Source organism: Pongo pygmaeus, chromosome 1 (assembly GCF_028885625.2).
Source record: "Pongo pygmaeus isolate AG05252 chromosome 1, NHGRI_mPonPyg2-v2.0_pri, whole genome shotgun sequence".
Classification (NCBI taxonomy): Eukaryota; Metazoa; Chordata; class Mammalia; order Primates; family Hominidae; genus Pongo; species Pongo pygmaeus.
The window spans coordinates 84,661,238-84,681,436 of NC_072373.2; the positions used below are offsets into that span (position 1 = coordinate 84,661,238).

At 44.4% G+C, this 20,199-nt stretch overlaps 1 protein-coding gene across 1 annotated transcript in view; it reads left to right on the forward strand.

The window, feature by feature from the left end:
• Window positions 1–228: 228 nt before the first annotated feature.
• RXRG (retinoid X receptor gamma) overlaps window positions 229–20,199 on the forward strand; it is a 44,656-nt gene continuing 24,685 nt past the window's right edge. The window contains exons 1-2 of the mRNA XM_054492456.1: window positions 229–553; window positions 16,426–16,673. Of these exons, the coding sequence (XP_054348431.1) occupies window positions 505–553; window positions 16,426–16,673 (297 nt within the window). The 5' untranslated portion in view covers window positions 229–504. The remainder of the gene's footprint in view (window positions 554–16,425; window positions 16,674–20,199) is intronic.

The window sequence follows — 20,199 nt, forward strand, 5'->3', positions numbered from 1 at the left end:
ACCTAAAGAGTCTTCCATCCCCTGCCGTCTCCCGCCTCTCTCCTGACCTACACCGGGCGGTCATACATCGATTGGCTTCCTAGATAATAGATCGTGCCACCCGGTAGGGACCTCTGGGGACGCGCTGGGAGCTGGAAGAGTCGCACGCAGCAGCCCAACCCTGAGTTAATCAAACTAGCAACAGGATCTCAAGCAGCAGCGACGGCGGTGGCAAGAGTAGCGGTGACGGCGGCGGCGGCGGCGGCAGCATTATGCGTGATTACTGACAGGCACCAGCTGCTGCCGCCACAGCCGTCTCAAACGCACTATGTGGACTCTCCGATCTAGAGGCAGATTCCTGACTAATCCCAGAGGGTTGGCCCAGCCTGTGCTCCCCGGGCTGCTAGGAAGCGATGACCACTCTTGTTAGCCCAAGTTGAAGAAAGCCGGGCTGTGCCTGGGAGCCGAGCGAGGCAGTAATATTTAGAAGCTGCACAGGAGAGGAACATGAACTGAAGAGTAAACATGTATGGAAATTATTCTCACTTCATGAAGTTTCCCGCAGGCTATGGAGGTAAGTATCTCCCTTGGGCTTCACTGCGCGGACCTGTATGAGAGACTGAGAAGAAATTGGGAAATACGAATGACTGGATTAGTATTGAATTAAAAGGAGAACATATATGTTTATATGCATATATAGTGTGTATATAGCATTTCAGCGTGTGTGTGCACGCGTGCATGAGAGAGAGAGGAGAATGGTCTGTAGGTGAGGATACGTTTGCATATCAGAATGAGGATATGTGGATATTCTAAGGAGAGAGTAAACCAACATGCTTGAGAATGTGTCTGAGACAAAGATAGAATAAGAGCATTGTTATAACTCAGTGTGTTTGTGTGGGTGTGAAAAGTGGAAGAGTTAACAGGGAATTACTATGATGTTCCTATTAGCCAACTTGTAATGAGAAAAAAATGTGATTAAAAAGGTTTTGCTTATCTTGAGGGTTCCTGGGATACTTTGTAACAAGGGCATGATTGTTTTACTCAAAAGCAGATTTCCCTTTAATTGGATTTTTAAAAAGAAAACATAGTGCTTTAATTTGCTACTGTGTTTTCCTTCCCCTGTTTTCTTTCCTTTTGATTTGCTAATAGCCTCTTCTCTCCTCCCCTGCTGCTGCCCCCAATTCTACTGCAAGGGTTGCTGCAATCACTTCCACTCTGGGGGTAGAGATCTGGGGATGGGGGGTTGGGGCACTTAGAGAATTGGCAAACTGAAGATTCAAGTCACTGTGCCAGGCAGGGCAGCCCAGTCACACTTCACAGAAGCTTCCGGAGACTAGGTCCTCAGGCTGCTTTAACGCCCAAGCACATCCGTCCCAAGGATCCCCTGATTTAGTGACAGAAACAGTACAGCCGCCCAGCTCTGAGTAAATGGAAGCAACAGCTGACCAACTGGCCTCTCGCTTGTCAGTTGGAGGCATGTAGCTTATGTTGTTGGGAGCCAAAGGAAGATTCTGGCAGGCAAGACAGCAGAAATTCTTATAAGGTCTTGAGAATTGAAAAGTCCCTGCTCTCCAGACTTCCTTCGTGGACCAATTCATCTGAAGGCTTGGGAGTAAAGCTTACCTAACTTGGCTGGGCAGAACCCTCTGGGAGGCATGGTGAAACACTGCAAGGTAGAAGTGATCTCTGTCACCAGGAGGTGTTAGACCTGGGAGTTTGCACATTCATTCAGGGTAGTTTTTATGAGGCAGGCATGGTGTTGGGCACTGGGAATACAAATATGAATGAAATACAGTCTCTGCTCTTTGGGACTGGCACAGGCTTGTTACACAGACACATTATAATACTGCATGATGTGTGTAATAGCAAACGTAGGTTGTACTTGGACTTGGGGTGAGGGCCATGGAAATGTTCCCGAGGTGGTGTTCAAGTTCTTTGGGCCAGTCTGATGACAGAGTGAGAGTGGTGGCCGATGCTGTGAACTGGGCATTTGATCTCTAGTCTATGGTTGGGCTCCAGATGTGAAAACCCTCTTCAATTCCCACCTCAGTCCCATTCAGAGCTGAGAATTGCTTTTTCCTTTACATCTTAGTTCATTTGTAAGAGGTGCATGCTCATTTTCGGCCAGATTCTTGGGCCCCCCAAGGTCTGTGAGACTATGGCTTCATTAATGCCAAAGAGACCCTTGGAGATAGTTGGGGTGAATAAAAGGGTTGAAGCTAGAAAGACTTAGGGAGAGAACTAAAGTAAGAGCCAGAGAAAGAAGATCTAGTTAAAATTCCATGGGGTCTGGAATCTTGGATTGTTAGCATCCTAAGGACCTGAAACAGCATCTTAGGCTCTCATCTTATAGATGTGTAAACTGAGGCTCAAAGGAAGGCAGGGACTAGTCCAAATTTATATGGGGCTGAGCTGCAGAACACTTCCAGAAAAGTCCCTTACTCAAATTTATAATATTATTGCTTTAATATAGTGAAAAGAGCACGAGGAGGAAGAGGAGGCAGGAAGAGGTAGTGTGCTGAGTTTGGTTCCCAGTTTTTCACTTACTAGCTGTGTGACCTTAGGCAAGCTAGTGAACCTCTCTGAGCCTTAGCACCTTTCTCTCTAAAATGGGATTTATAATCTCATCCTTAGAGTATTGTGAAAATTAAATGAGCTAGCATGTGAAAAACAGCTGCTATAGTGTTGTCCATATATTTGCTACCTAATACAATATTTTCTTCCCCTCTATTTTACTCAGGGACTAACATGCAAAATAGTTAAAAATCAGACATTATTGTAAAATAATAAATAAGGAATCTGGGAAAGTAAAATTAAATCCACAAAGACCCTCATATTTTGCTGGCACAGATTTTCATAATTGTGGGGGCTCTGGTATTTAGTGTAATTAGATTTCAGATAGAAGGAAACACAATGGTTCAGCTATGGAAGGAAATAGTTCAGTATAGTATAGGGAACTTGAGGGGAAAGGGTCATGTAGGTTGTCTACATGTCTCCTCTAAAGCTGCTTTTCTATGTCATTCTTGAGGGAGGAGAACAATTATTTTGTTTAGTTCTGTTGAGGTTTTCCATTTTGTTGGCATGCGCCAGTTAAGAGGAGGCCTAAATGCTGAGCCAAAGGACTCTGCCCCCATCTGCAGGGAGGTCTGTTTGAGAGCTTTCTGTGATGAGGGAGAGGGACAGAGGACTCACAAGCAGGCACAGGGGAAAGCAGGATTAGAGTGGACGTCACCTTTGGCCTCTAACCTCCCCTGCCACAGTGCAGCAAGTTGCACTGCACTTATTAAAATATTTGGTATATAACCCCCTGCCCTGTTACATATTAGCACATGGAATTACAGAGGGCCCCCATGATTCGTATAAGAGTCTCCAGGGAAGAAAAGTCACCTTTTGGAAATAACACCTGAGATTTTTGTCTGGGATCATGCTTACTAGATGTCAGAGCATCATCTGATCAGTGAGCAACAGATTGTTCAAACTGGCCAAAGTGTGGTGGCTACCTGTTGGTTCCACGAAGGTGCCCAATCTCCCAGCTTTGGGCCCTACCATGTGATGATGAGAGAAACCTTCTTTTCTCCTTCTCTGCCAAGTCCAGTGTTTGCCAGCTGCTCAGTAATAGGTTTGTTTTTCTGGGATGAGACAGTTGCTGCCTCTTAGAAGATGGCAAAACAAAGCCTGTAATCCCCCCATCCAATTGTGCAGTAATCCTCAGGGTGAGAAGGAGATCAGGGAGAGAGAGGACTTCTCTCATTTCATTTAACAAACACACTGTAACACTAATGCTTGCTACCATTGTAAGCACTTTACCAGCCTCGGCTCATGTAATCCTCATAACCATCTTAAGAGTAGGTACTGTTACCATTGTTCTCATACTCCTTTTAGAGATGAAGAAACAGAGGAATTGAGAGGTGAAATAACTTGCTTAAGGTCTTTTAGCTAGAAAATGGCACAGCCAGGGATTTGAACCCAGGCAGACTAGCTCCCAGAGTTCACACTGCTGAGCTGCCTCTCACAGCTTCTGTGAGTGACACATTTGCTCTGCAAAGCCAGGGGCAGCAGCACACCCCCAGGGAGCTCCTGGTGCTCCAATACAACCTCAGAAATGCAGCCTCAGCACTGACTGGTTGTTCCAGGCCCAATGGGCTGGCCATTGAGGAATAAGCCACCGGATAGGTTAAGAGCAACAGTGATCTCTGCAGAATTAATTGGTGGCTTCTCTTGGGTACATACTTATTTGCAAGAGTCCTGTCCAACTGACCCTGACCATTCATGTAGAATAGTTGCTTTTTCACTTGAAAATAGCCATAGAGAAGGGGTTGAGTTGGACCTGCTTGTATGTGTGCATGTGCACATGTGTGTATATGCTAGAACATATTTTTCCCCTCCACAGATACGTGGGTGGCTAATTGGAACCTATCATGGGCATAAGTGGTTAAGGTTTATGTGGAAAGGAGTAACTGTTTATGAGATTTACGAAGGAACATATTTAGTATAAACTATTTTCTAAAACATTTACAATCTCACCAAGAGATAGAGAGCTGAATAGCAACTGGGGGAAGAAATTGTGCAAAGAGTAATCTAAATGCCCCACCTCTTCCTTCCCCTCATTATGAAGCTTCTAGGTCTGCAGAGAACTTAGCCACCAGCTTTGGATGGCGGGTGTGCCAGGGGCTCCCACAGGAAGCTGGTGTTTTCTCCTCTTTTTAAAAGTAGAAGACACAGAGGCCCAAGGAATGAAGTTAATTTTCTAGAATGCATGGGCTTTGGTGGCTCTCATGAGATTGACTCAGCCCTGGCTCAGTGATCCTCAGAAAGAAGTGAAAATACAGGTTGAGTATCCCTAATCCAAGCATCTAAAATCTGAAATGCTTCAAAATCCAGAACTTTTTGAATGCCAATATGATGCTCAAAGGAAATGCTCATCGGAGCATTTTGGATTTCAGATTTCTGGATTATAGATGCTCAATTGGTAAGTATAATGCAAATATTCCCCCCCCCAAAAAAAATCCAAAATCCAAAACGCTTCTGGTGCTAAGCATTTTGGATAAGAGATACTTAACCTGTATCAACTCGTTTCATAACTAAAACACAACTTTAAGGTCGGTGGTTTTATTACCCCCATTATACAGATGCAAAAACTGGGGGACAGAGAAATTAATAATTTGCCGAAGGGAACTTGGCTAATAAATGATAAAAGTGGCATTTGAATATGAGGAAAAGCAGCAGATCTGGATTTTAATCCCAGCTCTACCATGTACTATACTGTACTACTCTGTAAATTCTTACAGCAGTTACCCAGCACAGACCTTCCTGCCCCTTCCCAATTCAATACTTGGCCTCTCCCAGGATTTTGACCCTGGGCCAACTAGAACACTCCACATCTTGACTCTAGCTCTTCACAATTCAACCCCCAGTTTGGGTTCCCCTCCTCAGGGCTCCCAGCCTAGCCTAATCTTCTTCTCCCTCCTCTTTCCACATAAGAGCCACTCAGACACCAGGGATTAGCTAATATGCATTTCTTATATTTGAATTATTATCAGCATATTCAAGGGTACTTTCTCATAAACATTTAGGCTGCACTGAGTATAACTGCATTATACTGAGATGGAATGGGAAGGTATTTTATAACTGTTTTACTGGTGCGAAGCTTTACATTTTAACCGATGTAGAAAACAAGATGTTAGACATTAAATTTCCTGTGAATGGGGAGCAGAGAGAAGCTTTCTTCTGATGGGAAGGAAACCTTCTCTGCTACGGAAGCCCTTTCTGGCTTCCTCAGTGGGGGAAAATCAGGGAATGTGTTGGAGAGTGGAGAGCATGTAGAAGAGGCCCTCCTTCTGCCCCCGGAGGCTCAGCCCTCTCAGCCTCTCAGTGGGAATGTGAGAATGAAAACATGCATTAGCTGATGGGTTGACGCTGCTGCATGCTTCACGCAACCCCAGTTCGGACCAGCTGGCTAGCCTTTCGAAGCCGCACAGGGCAGTTCCACCTGGATTCATGTAGCCCCCAGAGAAGGGCTGACGAGCTGCTCAGGGTGGGAGCTGGGGTTGCTTCTAGTGCTTGAAGGAAGGGGGAGGGAGAGAGTGGCATCCCTGCCTCTCTCCCTCTCCTCCACCCCCCTCCTCCCCTCGCTCCCACTCCTCCCATCTTCCTCCACCCCCGCCCCCCTCCCCTAAAATCTGTAATGATGGAGGTAGTGAAAAGCAGGGAAAGATTGATAATCAGCCTCATTATTACCAGCATTATATATAATTATAGCAAAACCTCACTCATTTGGATCAATTGAGAGAAAAATCAGTCTAAATTCGTGACAAGTTGGCAGATTACTTTTAAATTACAATTTTATTACTTCTAAGTAACACATGTGAACAGTTTGTGTTTCAAGTACCACAAGCTAATGGTTACTCAGTGGGGATTTTAGAAAACCTGCTTTAAAAGATTCTTTTGTAATTAACACCCCGTTAATATGCCAATGTGCTCCTACTATGCTTTTTAAATTGCTTGAAAACATATGTATCTTAAATAGGCTCAACACTTCTACCATCTTATTTGCTTAACAAACCTTTTTTGTTATTATTTTGTGAATGAACAAATACAAACTAGTTTATACCGTGACCAATTTAGTCACCACTCTGAATTAATTATGTTGTAAATTAATAAGACCGTGTCGGTTGTTTTTGTTTAGAAACCAGACTTTTAGAACTTGAAGAACCACCTCATTTTATAGAAGAGAGGTTGAGAGACTTGCCCAAGGCCATATAGGCAAAAACAGCAGGTCTTCTGGCTCCTGGGTCCAAGTTTATTCCATCTGCTACAAAATGCCTTACATTCCTAAAACTCTTTATAAATATGTGCTATTTATTTCCATACCAATCACTGGGTAATCAGTCAAAAAACATTTGTTGAGTGCCTATTCTGTGCTAAGCCCTGTGCTTAATCCCCATATAATGGGGATAATAAAACTACCGACCTTAAAGTGGTGTTGTAGTTATGAAATGAGTTGATGCAAGTTAAGTATCCCTTATCCAAAATGCTTAACACCAGAAGTGTTTTAGATTTGGGATTTTTTTTTTTATTTTGGAATATGTGCATTATACTTACCAATTGAGCATCTATAATCCAGAAATCTGAAATCCAAAATGCTCCAATGAGCATTTCCTTTGAGCATCATATTGGCATTCAAAAAGTTCTGGATTTTGAAGCATTTCAGATTTTAGATGCTTGGATTAGGGATACTCAACCTGTATTTTCACTTTTTTTCTGAGGATCACTGAGCCAGGGCTGAGTCAATCTCAGCACAACAGATAGAGGGGCCCCTCCTGGAGGCCACCGTCTATTTCATTCAAACTTCCAACTGACAGTGTAGTCCATAAGGCAGAAATTATTCCCATTAGACAGATTAGGAAACTGAGGTTTAGAGTGATAAAGTGGCCCTTTTGAGGGCTTGCTGCAAATTATTATAGACCTAGAATTTCAGTCTAGTCTAGCAGAATTTCTGTGAACATTTCTGCATATAATTAATGACATTTTGCTTGCACACCACCTTTCCCAGCCAGCACCAAATTATAGACCTTGCTGGTACAGATGGACATTATGCCATCCCTAACAAATGAGAGGCTCCAGGGGATCCTGCTAACGAGGACCGACTGGCTGTCCCTTTAAGCCAATTCCGTATACTGGTACATCATGTACCCGTTAGTCCACGAAGGCAGATGTCAATGAGTGTTTGAAGCAGATGTCAATGAGGGTGCCCCCAGTTCTCCTCTCGTTCCTAAAGTCCTTGAACATCAATTATGTGCATACCCAGCTCTTGAATCCATGACCTCTGTCCATTACTCTCTCTGGATTTCTTGTTCAGATAGGCTCTCTCTATCTGAACAGGGCAATCTCTATAGATTGTCTTCTAAAGAGAGCAGTCTCTTAAAATAAAGCGAACTATATTCCTAGTCCCATGTTACCATTGGGTAATATTCAGAACATTATCTGTTCTAAGGTTCTAAATCTCTGAATTCTTTGAATCCATTCACTTAAACTCAGCCCTAAGAAAAATGTGCAGAAATAATTAATCTCCAAATATTTTGAAGACGTCAGAGCTTGTAACTAGTTTGTACATTCTGCCAGGGCAGGGAATGGGCTTCATGCTCTTGGTGTCTTACACAGCCCATAAACAAGCAGATGCTTAGCCAGGCATGCTGGCTGACTGACTGACTGGCATTCTTCTCGGTCTAGGATGTTCTTCCCCTGCTCTCCAACCTCTGCTCTCCACATTGCTAGGGCTGTGAAAACAGATACTGTGAGCCCTGAACCCTCCAGGAGGCTGCTTCCCCATGACACTAGTGAGCAGTAAAATGAAAAGGAGGAGCAAAGGAGATGTTGAGTCACAGAGATGAAACCCAGGCAACCAGCCTGGAAGAAACACTCCAAAATATTCATTAAGTACTTTGTTTCCCATTCCTCTGACATCTTGTAAATGCTTTTTGAATTAAAGATGATAACAGGCTTTTCTACTTTTCAAGTTTGGATGTTAATTCTGAAATCCTACCAGGAGTTTGGGATTGATCTTTAACCTTGAAACTCTTGCTGTCCCCTACTTCTGTCCCCATCTGGTTACAGTAGCTGATAAAAGAGGGCAAGGAACTCCAGGTTGTTCCATTTGCATTTGAGGAAATGGAGGGGGTCAGGACTTCTCAAGGTCACTGCCTGGAGTGAGGGTCTCCTGAAAATGATAGGAGTTGGAAGTCCCAGGTCACGGCTCTCTTTCTGTCTGACCTCATGAGTGCCTGCCCTGGGATGATTTGTTAAAACATAGTTTTCTGAAAATGGTGCTCCCTCCGAGGCAGAATCCATGTCTTATTTACTTTGTCAGCATCTCATAGTGTGCTGTCTGACACTTTAAGAACAGGCAAATCTCCTCTAAGAAGGGTACATACCAAATTCTAGCTAAATTTAGTGCCATAGTCTCCAGATTTTCTATAGAAAAGGGAACTAACTTTTATTATGTGTTTACAATTTTCCAGGCTTGATTTTATTTAACCCTCTCACCGTGGAAGGTTAACCCTTACCCCATGTGGCTGGTGGCATTGAGCTATTTTACCAAAGGGTGGGAGGAGGACTCACTGTGGTTCAGCCCCCTCTCCTCCCCTTCCTGCCACCCTAGGTGGCTCCAAGGGGACTCAGGGAAACTCAGTTTGAAGACCACAAACAGCCGCAGGTCATGGGCAAGCCATACCTCCTTTCCCCAGTGTCCTTGCTTGTAACTGAGGGGTTGAACTCGATGATCTGCAGGCCCCTCTGTGTAGCTTTGACAGTCAATCCAGCTCTGTGACAGGGAAGCTGGAGGAAGAGCAGTGTGGAGCTAAGGTGTTGGGGATCACTGCTAACTGAAGAGCAATCAGAAATGGTAATGGTAGTAAAACTTCTCCAGAATGATCCCCTAGAGGTCTGCAAGCTTATTGGAATGCAGCCACATCTGTGTGCATTAGCTTACGCATTGACTGTGGCTGCTTTCACACTACAGAGGATATTGTGAGTAGTTGTCACAGAGATGGTACAGCCGGCAAGACTGAAATGCTTACTGTCTGACCCTTGAAAGAAAAAGTGTGCCAACCTCTACTCCAGAATGCAAAATTGAGTTTCACATATTAAAATAAATTGAGGTCCACCTGGAAAAGTATTTTAATCCTTGTTTTATTAGCACCTTTGGGGGCCCAGTCCCCTGCCCCTAGTCATTTTGTTCATTTGGTGCAATTATGTATGTTCAAAAGGAAAAGAATGCATTATGATCCATAAGTAAGTTGTGAAGAGCATAGGGTAAGAATTGAGTATCTTAGTTGTTCTTACACATAATCCACCCGTTTGGGGCTTATCTGAGCTTACCTTCCACTATCTCCCCTCCACCCTGGCAAGTGGCAAGCGCAGTGCAGGAGTTCAGCACAGCGGCCCTGGCACAAGACTGCCTGGATTTGGATCCTGGCCCTGCTCTTTACCAGCTAGGGGGTCTTGGGCAGTTTGCTCAATCTCCCTGTGGCTCCACTTTCCTGTCAGTAAAATGGGGATGAGGATACTAATAGTACCTTATTTCCAAGCGCCCTTGAGAATATGGTACATGTTCTCAAGATGTACCATAGGTATATGTTCCAAGGGCATGCCATGCCCTTGGAAGGGTGCGTGGCACATAGAAGGTGCCTAATAAATGTTAGCCACTCCAAGCTGAGTATCCCTTATTGGAAATGCTTGTGAATCAAGATATTTCAGATTTTGAATCTTCTTTTGATTTTGTGATATTTACATTATGTACTTACTGGTTTTGCATTCCTAATCCAAAAATCCCAAATACTCCAGTGAACATTTCTTTTGAGAGTCATGTCAGTGCTCAAAAAGTTTTGGATTTTGGAGCATTTTGGATTTGGGATTTCTAAATTAGAGATGCTCAACATGTATAAAGTGTTTAGAACCATGTCTGGCTTGTGGCAATTGTTCAGTAAATATTAGTTATTGTTATTGTTACACAACGGAGGAGGTGACAGTCAGTTGTTGGTTGAAGTGCCTGTGCCTGGCAATCTCCTGCCGACCTTGCTTGGCAGCATGTCTGTGTTAAGAGCCAAGCAGGGAAAGGATATATGAGTAAGTTTGCTGCAGACAAAGAAAAACAAGCCAGATGTCTGAGAATCCTATGATTGTTGGGCCTTCACACCATATCCCTCTACTGGAGGAACAGAGGCAGGCTTTGGTGTGTGACATTTCCACCGTGGGAGAGATCAGAGTGGGATAGGGCCTCATGGTGCTCCCGTGACTTCATATGGAGACTCCTGACTCTGAAAAATGCCAGGTCTTTAGCTCTGTCCCTTTCCCCATGGGTGGGCATTAGCCATTATCAATGATTCATTACAAGTTTCCATCCAACCTGAAGAGGGTTGCTAATGGGAGAGCAAACTCTCTACCCTTCCTGGCACAGCAGCAAAGGGGTGGAAACACCAGGCCATTTGCTCCCTTGTCTGGCCAGTCAGAAAAACTGCATGCTTGACATTTTGCTTTTATTGGCTGAGGATGAGGTTGCTAAGCAACTTCCTTACCTTGGTAAGAATTCTGTAGTTCTAAGTACCCTGGCTTTTGTGTCCCCTTTCTCAGTAAGTCTCTCTTTCTCTCTCTCTCTCTCTGACACAAACACACACACACACACACACGCAATTCATTGTTTAGAGATTGTGGTTCTGGTAAACATCAGGGACATTGCTTTCTTATGCAAATAATTTCTGTTGGTAAACTTTATACCTAGTTATATACATTAATTAACAAAAAATTAATGGACCTCATAGTCTCAGGAGGTCTCAGCAGTCCTCTGAATTAGGCCTATTTGTCTCAATTTATGAATGAGGAAACTGCAGTTTACAGAGGTCATGTTCCGTGCTCAAATTTACATAGCTGGAAAGTGGCAGAACCTCAACCTAGAACTCTGACTTCTGAGCTGTTATCTCCTCCTCAGTCCTGCATCCCTGAAGCCATAATGCCATCAATGCACACAGGGACTTCTGGAGTCATTGTAGAGTTATGCACTGTACAGATTCCCTTCTCAGCTTTGGCTCCTGGTGACACTCTTAGCACCTTTAATTGGAATGCCAAATGGTTTGAAGGCCTAACATAGTCCAATTGATGGTGACAGGTACCCCTCAGCATCTGATCCAGACTCAGACCATTCCAGACCACCAACATCTGCACTTCTTTCTTTTCAATGCCAATGAGCCATGTCCTACCCAATGCTCATGAAACATTAGTGCTGGAAGGGATCTTTCAGGTGACTGAGTGCCAGCTCCTTACTGGGGGAAATGAAAACCAGGAGTATGCAATGCTATTCTTGGGTATGTTACCAGGATAGAAGAAAACCTTTTGAGGAAATCCATTAGTGCTTTTTCATTAGATAAGTTATTTTGTAAATAAAATCATTGCCTGAGCAAAGAGAATGAACTCTACAGAATACAGACTTGCTGCATTTTCCAGGCATCTGGCATAGGTGGCTGGAAGATCAAGAGGGCCCAGGGGAAGGCAGGGAGCAAGGTTGATGGGATGGCGGGGCCAGGCGTCATGCCACAGAGTGAATTGGGCTGAGAGACTGGATCAGGCCATTTGTGCTGCTGGTGTCTTATGCTACAAAATACCTCAGACTAGGCAATTTATAAATAATAGGAATTTATTGCTCACAGTTCTGGAGACTTGGAAGTTCAGGATCAAGGCACGAGCAGGTTCGTGTCTGGTGAGGGCCACTCTCTGCTTCCAAAGATGGTGCTTCACATGATGGAAGGGATGGAAAAATGGACAAATCATGCATCCTCTGATGCAGAAGAGATGAAAGGGCCAAGTAGTTCACTGAAGTCCTCTCTTATAAGGGCATTAATCCCATTTATGAGGGTGGAGCCCTCATGGCCTACTCACCTCCAAAAGACCCCACCTGTTACTACTCTCTTACGGTTTAAATTCCAACACAAATTTTGGAAGGACACATCCATTCAAATCATTGCAAGGACCAAAAGGGAGCATTAGGGAAAACCTTGACTTCAGATTTGGACTAGACTTATCCTAGGCTGAGGGCTAGACAGAGTCTATCCTGGATAAATTTGCAATAAACACCACTCATCCTTCAAACAGGAGCCTGCCTACTTGCAGCTGGTGCTGAAGGGAAACCTGTCAGTTTTCTGCCCAGTTCATAGCTTAACCAGAAGACTCTCGGTGGGGAAGGAAAAGAAATAAGATATAATCAGGCATCTGGAAAACTGGTGGTGCCTTTTGGTATTGGCTGCAGTTTCCATGGGGCTGTGGAAAAATAAAAAAAAAAAAGGACTGAGAGAGGCTGACAAAAACATCACAGACAGGTATGCATTAGTGTCTATTTGGGAGAATAGATAAATTTTCCATTGAGAAACACTGTTGTCATAAAAGTTATTGTTTTCTAACTTGTCTAAAAGCAAAGCTATTTATTTCTAAGAACTACTGGGACATTGTGAGAGGCAAAGAACTAAAATGCATTTGTCTAAGATGTATTTGTCTTTTAAAATTCTGTTTTATTTTTTAAAATGTAGTTATAAAATAGCCCACCTCTTCTGGGTCATTGACTCAACAGAAATAAATCATATTTTAAAGGCCATTGAGAACCAAACTGTAACTCATTATTTCATTGTATCTCAACAATGTACCATTCTCACCACTGCACTAAGTAGTCAAGTTAACTTACTTCTTATTAATAATGATAACAACAACAAAAATGTACTTTAAGTTTCAAATCACTTTCACATCATTATCTCATTTTATTTTTGAAACAACTCATGAGTTCTTCAAATTCCATATTTGTATATTTTTGTGCAGGTTGATGTTTCTTAAACATCATTTCTTTGCATACTATTTTCATGATATTTTATATATCCTCTGTGCTTAGCCTTTTTCTTAAATCAATTTACTGTTTTAAGAAAGCTTAAATAGCTATCTTTAGGAAGATAATTTTATAACAAAAAATGAGAGCTCAGTCCCTCCCTATAAACAAAAGGAAACAGAAAACATAAATATAAAACTATTAATTTTTTTTTAAATTTTGCTGACATACCACTTAAAATGCCCTTTGTCACTGGTGGCAGAGGGACCACACCCTGGAATTCTTGGGTTGATGAGTGTGAAGCAAACTCTTGCTCTTGCCTGTGCCCTCAATCTAGGCCTGATGTCAGGCTTTGGTTCTTGACCCTGAGGATAAAGAAATAGAAGGCGCAGTCTCTCTGAGATCTGTTTAAAGCAGAATAAAAAGGAAAGTTGCAGGGTGGTCTGGTCTGTTTTTGGCAAGCCTAAGCAAGAAGGAAAAGTCAATTTCCTTCAGATAGCTTGGTCATGGGGGAAGGACAGCTGTCTTCCCAGTGGAGTTCATGGCTCCTCACCCATTGAGTCAGGGCTGGCTCCTAACTCACCTGTCACACTTTATCTTAGTAACAGACTCAAGGTATACATTGGTCTCGTTAAATGTCACAGCCCCCAGGGCCTCAGAAGAGTCTAAAACTGCTCTTTCCAATGAGTGGCCATCTGAAGAGTCTCGGTTTTCTTGGCTTTGAGTTCTTTAGCACTGCCCTCTTTTCTCTCCTTCAGATGAACTTTCAGCTTGAGATCACTTCATAATTGAGTCATCTTGTACTCTTGGTGCAGATGGCTCTCCAATCATCTTTGCTGTCCTTGACAACAAACACAGAGGAGAGCGTGGGTTTCAGATTGGCAATTTGAATCAATGCTTTGCCACTAACTACCTGGGCAGTGCCAGGTAATCTGATAGAGATGCAGAAACAAAACTGGACATGGTTTTTTCCTTTTTGTTTAGTGGGAAAGACAGGGAGTAAACAAATATGGTGATACAGTATAACAAATGCTAAGATACGAGTAGGAACAGACAGTTTTAGGAAACAAAAAAGGGCAGGAAACCAGACCAGGAACACCAGGAAAAGCTTCCTGGAGGAGGTGGCACTTGAGTTAGACCTTGAAGGTTGAATAAGAGCTTCTAGACAACGGAGGCAGAGGTAAGTTATCCTGGAACTGGAAATGGTATGGGGTTAGATGGAGCCTAAGTTTTCTCATCTGCAAAAGGCTGAAATGATTTTCATAGGCTTATTGTCAGGATAAAGAGTTATGGAAACTGCCTGATGCTATTGAGGAGACATAATAAATGTTTGAGTTATTCATTTTAACCACTTTGCCATGTCCCTGCGGGCCCACAGCATGTGTTTTCTCCTTGATTGTGGTACTTAGGACATGGGGTATTGGGACTTATCTGTTTATGAGGCAATTGTCCCTGATAGACCAAAGCTCCATATGTAGAATGACAAGAGGGTCACAGCTTCCTTGGAGTGACTTCCTTCCACAAGTAGCCCTCAACTAAGCTAGCAGAAGCTCCAAGAGAAACTGCAGGTTGACATTTTTTCCAGTGGGATATTTATGTTTAAGAATAGTTTCACAGTTATATTTCTGACACTTCCTGCTCTCCACCAGAACTTGAAAGAAGCCAGTTTCCCCTAGCATCCTACTCCTAACATTACACTTAGCACCCACTGATGTTGCCCAAAGGCTTAGGACAATGCCTTGCATGTAGTAGGCACTCAAGAAGTATTTGTTGGATGAATAATGAGCCACATAAAGTCAGGCATATGAGTTCCTCCACTTCTTATCCCATCTGCTTGGCAAGGTGTCTGACCCAGAGTAGGCATCTGAGAATGGGGTAGCTTCTCCAGCAGATCGTGCTTACTGAGCATTTAATCCTCTCCCTTTCTATCCATGTGGACAGCTTGGGTGCCATGGATATGCTGCGTGCAGCTACTGTGCACATGGCTTCTTTACATCTGTTCTTGCATGCTAGCTGCACAGGGATCTAGTGATGTGATCCACGGTGGGCTGCCCTGTGGTGTTTTCTAGTCTCTGCTTTGCTGCTACAGATCCTAAAGCTTATAGCTCCTCTCTTCTGGAGAGAATGTTCCATGTGGGGCTCCCAAGATGACAGGAGGGCACTCTCCTGTTTCATCTCAAGTTTGCTACTGACTACAGGGGAATGTGGGTTCAATTTATTGGAAGAAAGTGATACTGATGACCTCTTCACCCAGACCCTGTTCCACAGACACTTTTGGCGGCAGCATTCTATTCTTGGAGGCAGAAATGGTCTCGGCAGTCTGGTCTGCACTTGCCTTCCTATGCTTCCTGGGCCTCTGTGGCCATAAAGCCATGCCTCGCCATTCCAAGTTTTCTCCCCTGAGTGCTAATTAACCCTGTACTATAGAGAAGGACAGAACAAGAACATCATGTACATAAAGCTTCAATAGATATAGGAAACTAGGGATATGACAACAGCCACTGCCTTCCCCATCATTATTATGGAATGTGACTCCTGACGTCAGCGACTGTGTGCTCTTCAGCTCTGAATCCCCAGCACCTGGCACCCTAATAAATGTTTGTTGCATATAAATGAATGCATCTCAGCCCTGCCCCAATTATCAGAGCAATATGAGTTCTAGTCAGGGAATTCTGGAGCAGCCTGGGAACCTACTCACTCTCCGCATCGAGGTTTGGTATAGACTCACCTTCCCTGGCTGGCTGGCCCAGGCCACAGTCACTCAGGCCAGGGGCTTCCGGGCTGTGCCCCTTGTTGCACTGGCTGTGGATCCAGCATAGTCCAGAGTGGATTCCAAGCTAGGCCCCAGAGAACATCCATGCTTATTTCTGTCCTAGGGCAGGCCCTCTCCCCTCTGTGTCCCTCGAGTGAGCTTGTCTTTATACCACCAGGGTAGTGTAGGTGAGAGCACCTAGGGCTAACAGGTGTGTAGGTGTGGCTAAAAGAGGGGCAGGATACAGGAAAGAAAGGTGGGGCTGGGCCTCTGTCCCCTAGGGCCCCTTTCCATGTTCCCCAACCTCCCACCATCTATATTCTTCTTCTCCTTATAGGCTCCCCTGGCCACACTGGCTCTACATCCATGAGCCCATCAGCAGCCTTGTCCACAGCGAAGCCAATGGACAGCCACCCCAGCTACACGGATACCCCAGTGAGTGCCCCACGGACTCTGAGTGCAGTGGGGACCCCCCTCAATGCCCTGGGCTCTCCATATCGAGTCATCACCTCTGCTATGGGCCCACCCTCAGGAGCACTGGCAGCGCCTCCAGGAATCAACTTGGTTGCCCCACCCAGCTCTCAGGTAAGTGTTCTTCCTCTCCAAGGCCTTTCCAGCCATCTTACATGGTTTCACCCAGGCTGCTCCTGGAGCAGACCCCAGCACTCAGCAGGTGCATAATGCGTGCTTGCCAAAGGGTTTGGATGGTCTCTGCAGATGTCCCTCAGGCAGGGCCTTCATTGCATGTGTCCTCAGGCTGAGCAGTCCTGAAGAACTGACAACTCCTCATGGTCCAGGAGACTGTGACCAAAAGGGAGCCTCCCTTGTAGTTTTAGCGGCTCAGCCCTGGCTGTGATTTCAACATCTCTCAGCAGAATGGACCCCTTTTATTCTTTTCAATTCAATCATGAGCATTTATTGAGTCACTGAAGTGCCACGTGCTCTTGTTAAAGGCAGTGTAGAAATGATCAGGAAATGGCCATTGCTTTCCAGGAGCTTACAAATGAGAGGAGAAATAGGCAGGTATGTCAATGGATAAATTGAGAACAAGGCAGACTGCATTACATGCTGTCTCTGAGACTATGGGAGGTTGGAAAGGAAACTTTACCTTAATCTCGAGTGCCTTCTGCTATGATGGAGGAGAAGAGGTATGTGCATGGTACATGCTAGATTGCTACTCTGCAGAGCCTATAGGATGGCCGGATGTCTTTACTTCCTTCTAGCAACGCCACACTAAGGTCATCATCCTTCCCATCTTGTAGTGTTTGGCTATTGCTGCAGTAATGCTGCATAACAAAAATCCCCAAACACTTATCTTCTCACTCATATGTCTACCTTAGGCTAGGACAGATGGCTTTGCTTCAGATGGTGGGTGAGTGGGCTCAGCTGCAGGCTCCTCATATTTCAGTAGGAGTAGCAGCTACTTGGGGCATGCTTTTCTCATGGTGTATCATAGAAATGCAAAAGTCCAAACCCAATCCAGAAAGCACAGTGAAGCCTGTGCTCAAATCATGCCCACTAATATTCCATCAGCTTAAGAAAACCATATGACTGATTCAGGCCGGGCACGGTGGCTTATGCCTATAATCCTAGCACTTTGGGAGGCCGAAGTGGGCGGATCATGAGATCAGGAGATGGAGACCATCCTGGCTAATACAGTGAAACCCCGTCTCTACTAAAAATACAAAAAATTAGCTTGGTGTGGTGGCAGGTGCCTGTAATCCCAGCTACTCGGGAGGCTGAGGCAGGAGAATTGCTTGAGCCTGGGAGGCGGAGGTTGCAGTGAGCTGAGATAGTGCCACCGTGCCACTGCACTCCAGCTTGGGCAACAGAGTGAGACTCCGTCTGAAACAAAACAAAACAAAACAAAACATATGACAGATTCCAACACTGATGGGGCAAGGAAGAAGGCTGTGTCTATACTAGTGGGAGGTACTGCAGAGAAACAATGCAAAGAATATGAAGAATTAAAAGGAGTGAAGTATTAGGAACAATAATCTCATTTGCCATACCGTCATCTCTCCCTGTATAACAGCCAGAGTCTTTGCTGCCCCAACTACCAGCACACCTAGAGGCAGAACTGTCAGAGCGTTTGTGTGTCAACTTGACTGGGCCATAGGATGCCCTCATATTTGGTTAAACATTGTTCTGGATGTTTCTGAGAGGGTGTTTTTTGGATGAGATGAACATTTAAATAGGTAGACTGAGTAAAGGAGTTTGCCCTCCCTAATGTGAGTGGGCATCATCCAATCAGTGGAAGATCTGAATAGAACAAAAAAGCTCACCCTCCTCTGAGTAAGAGAACTTTCCTGTCTGATGACCTTTGAACTGTGCCATCATTGTTTTTCCTGTCTCTGAACTTGAATTGAAGCATTTGCTCTTCCTGGGTCTCAAGCCTGCTGGCTTTTGGAGTATGCCATGAGCTTTTTTGGGTCTCCAGCTCACTGACTCACCCTGTGGATCTTGGGACTTATCAGCCTCCAAAATCATGTGAGACAATTGCTTATAATAAAATTTAAAATACACACACACACACACACACACACACACACACCTCCTATAGATTCTGTTTCTCTGGAGATCACTGACTAATGCAGTCCCAAAGCCTCCTTTGAATATAGTTTTGGAGAGGAGGAAGGGCTTCTTTTATGTCAGCATTTTCTGCTACTCCAGAGAGAACTTCAGTGACCATGCCTAGAGTCTTCTCTGAGACACCTCGTATTCTAGGGGTCTGAAAGCAAATTCATGTGGAGTTATAGCATAGAGCCAGTAAGGACTTCAAAAATGTATTGCTCCATAGATTAGATAATTTGGAGACGGCCTTCGAGATCAGCTAGTGTAGGGATTCCAGGAGCTGGGGCCAGTCAAGTAACACAGGTGAGTGAAGGAAGGGGTGTGTAAGTTAATGGGGCAGGTGTGGACTGTGGAGAGCTGCCCTGCTCCCTCAAAGCTGTTCAAATTCAAAGACTTTTAAAGCATTCCTCAGGCCAAATAAACTACTTTATTGGGTATAATTTGGCCAGTAATCTTCACCCCAGTTTCTAGTCTTATGGTTCTCACCTGTAGGACCTTTTTCAGAGTACACATTTCTCTCTCATCCCATATTTTGGCCCTTGTGAAGGTAGCAAAAGTCCCACAGGGGATCCTAACTGCCCCACTCTTGCTCAAATGAGGATCACTCATTCTGTCCAAACCCTTTATGCCACAAATGAAGTACCAAGACTTGGGGAGCCCAAGTGACTTGTGCAGCCTCACACGGTCAGTCAAAAACAGAGCCACAATGAAAACCTGTCCCCTGGCTTGCAGCCCTGTGTTCACAACCCTGCATTTGCCTAATGCTGTGATATATGCTGACTTGCACAGTGACCCCAAGATCTTCCTGTTGGCTGCCAAGGATTAAAAGATGGATAATCAGTGCTCCCGGGTAATCTTGTGGGAGAGGTGGCCACATTATGCAGATCCATTGCACTTCAGTGCTGCCTGTGTGCTGTCCTGGACGCAGGAGCAGACCTGAAGGGAGCAAAGAGAGGGACCTATAAACTGCTCAATATATATTCCTTAACCCCAGTGAGAGTATAAAACTGCTCAGAGGAGTGGGGATGGGGCAGCAGTGGGGGTGTACATGTATTTATGCCACCCCCACCCACTGTAATCAGCAGGGCCATTGATACCCTATGCTTCATAATGTATGAGGTTTGTTTATTTCCTTTCTTTCCTGTGAACAGAGTCCAGGAAGGCGAGTAAAATCTGGTAGTTAGAGACAGAAAGTACATTGTAGTTTTGGGATGAAAGTACAGTTTTGCAAAGAGCATTGACGTTCATCCCAATAACTATTTATGTGGACCTACTATGCATCAGGTACTAATTGATACTGTCCTAGGTTTTAGGAATAAGCACGGAATAAGGTGGCCAAGGTCTTTACTCTCATGGCAATCACACAATAGCAGGCAGGACAGGCCAAAACCTAAGGAATAAACAAGATAGTTTCAAATAAAAATCATAATATCTAAAAAGAAATAAAATAGGGTGAGGTGGTAGACAGATCCTGTGGGTAGGAATTGGGCAAGGCACCATCCCTCTGAGGCTGCTTTTAGCAACCACACTCAAGTCT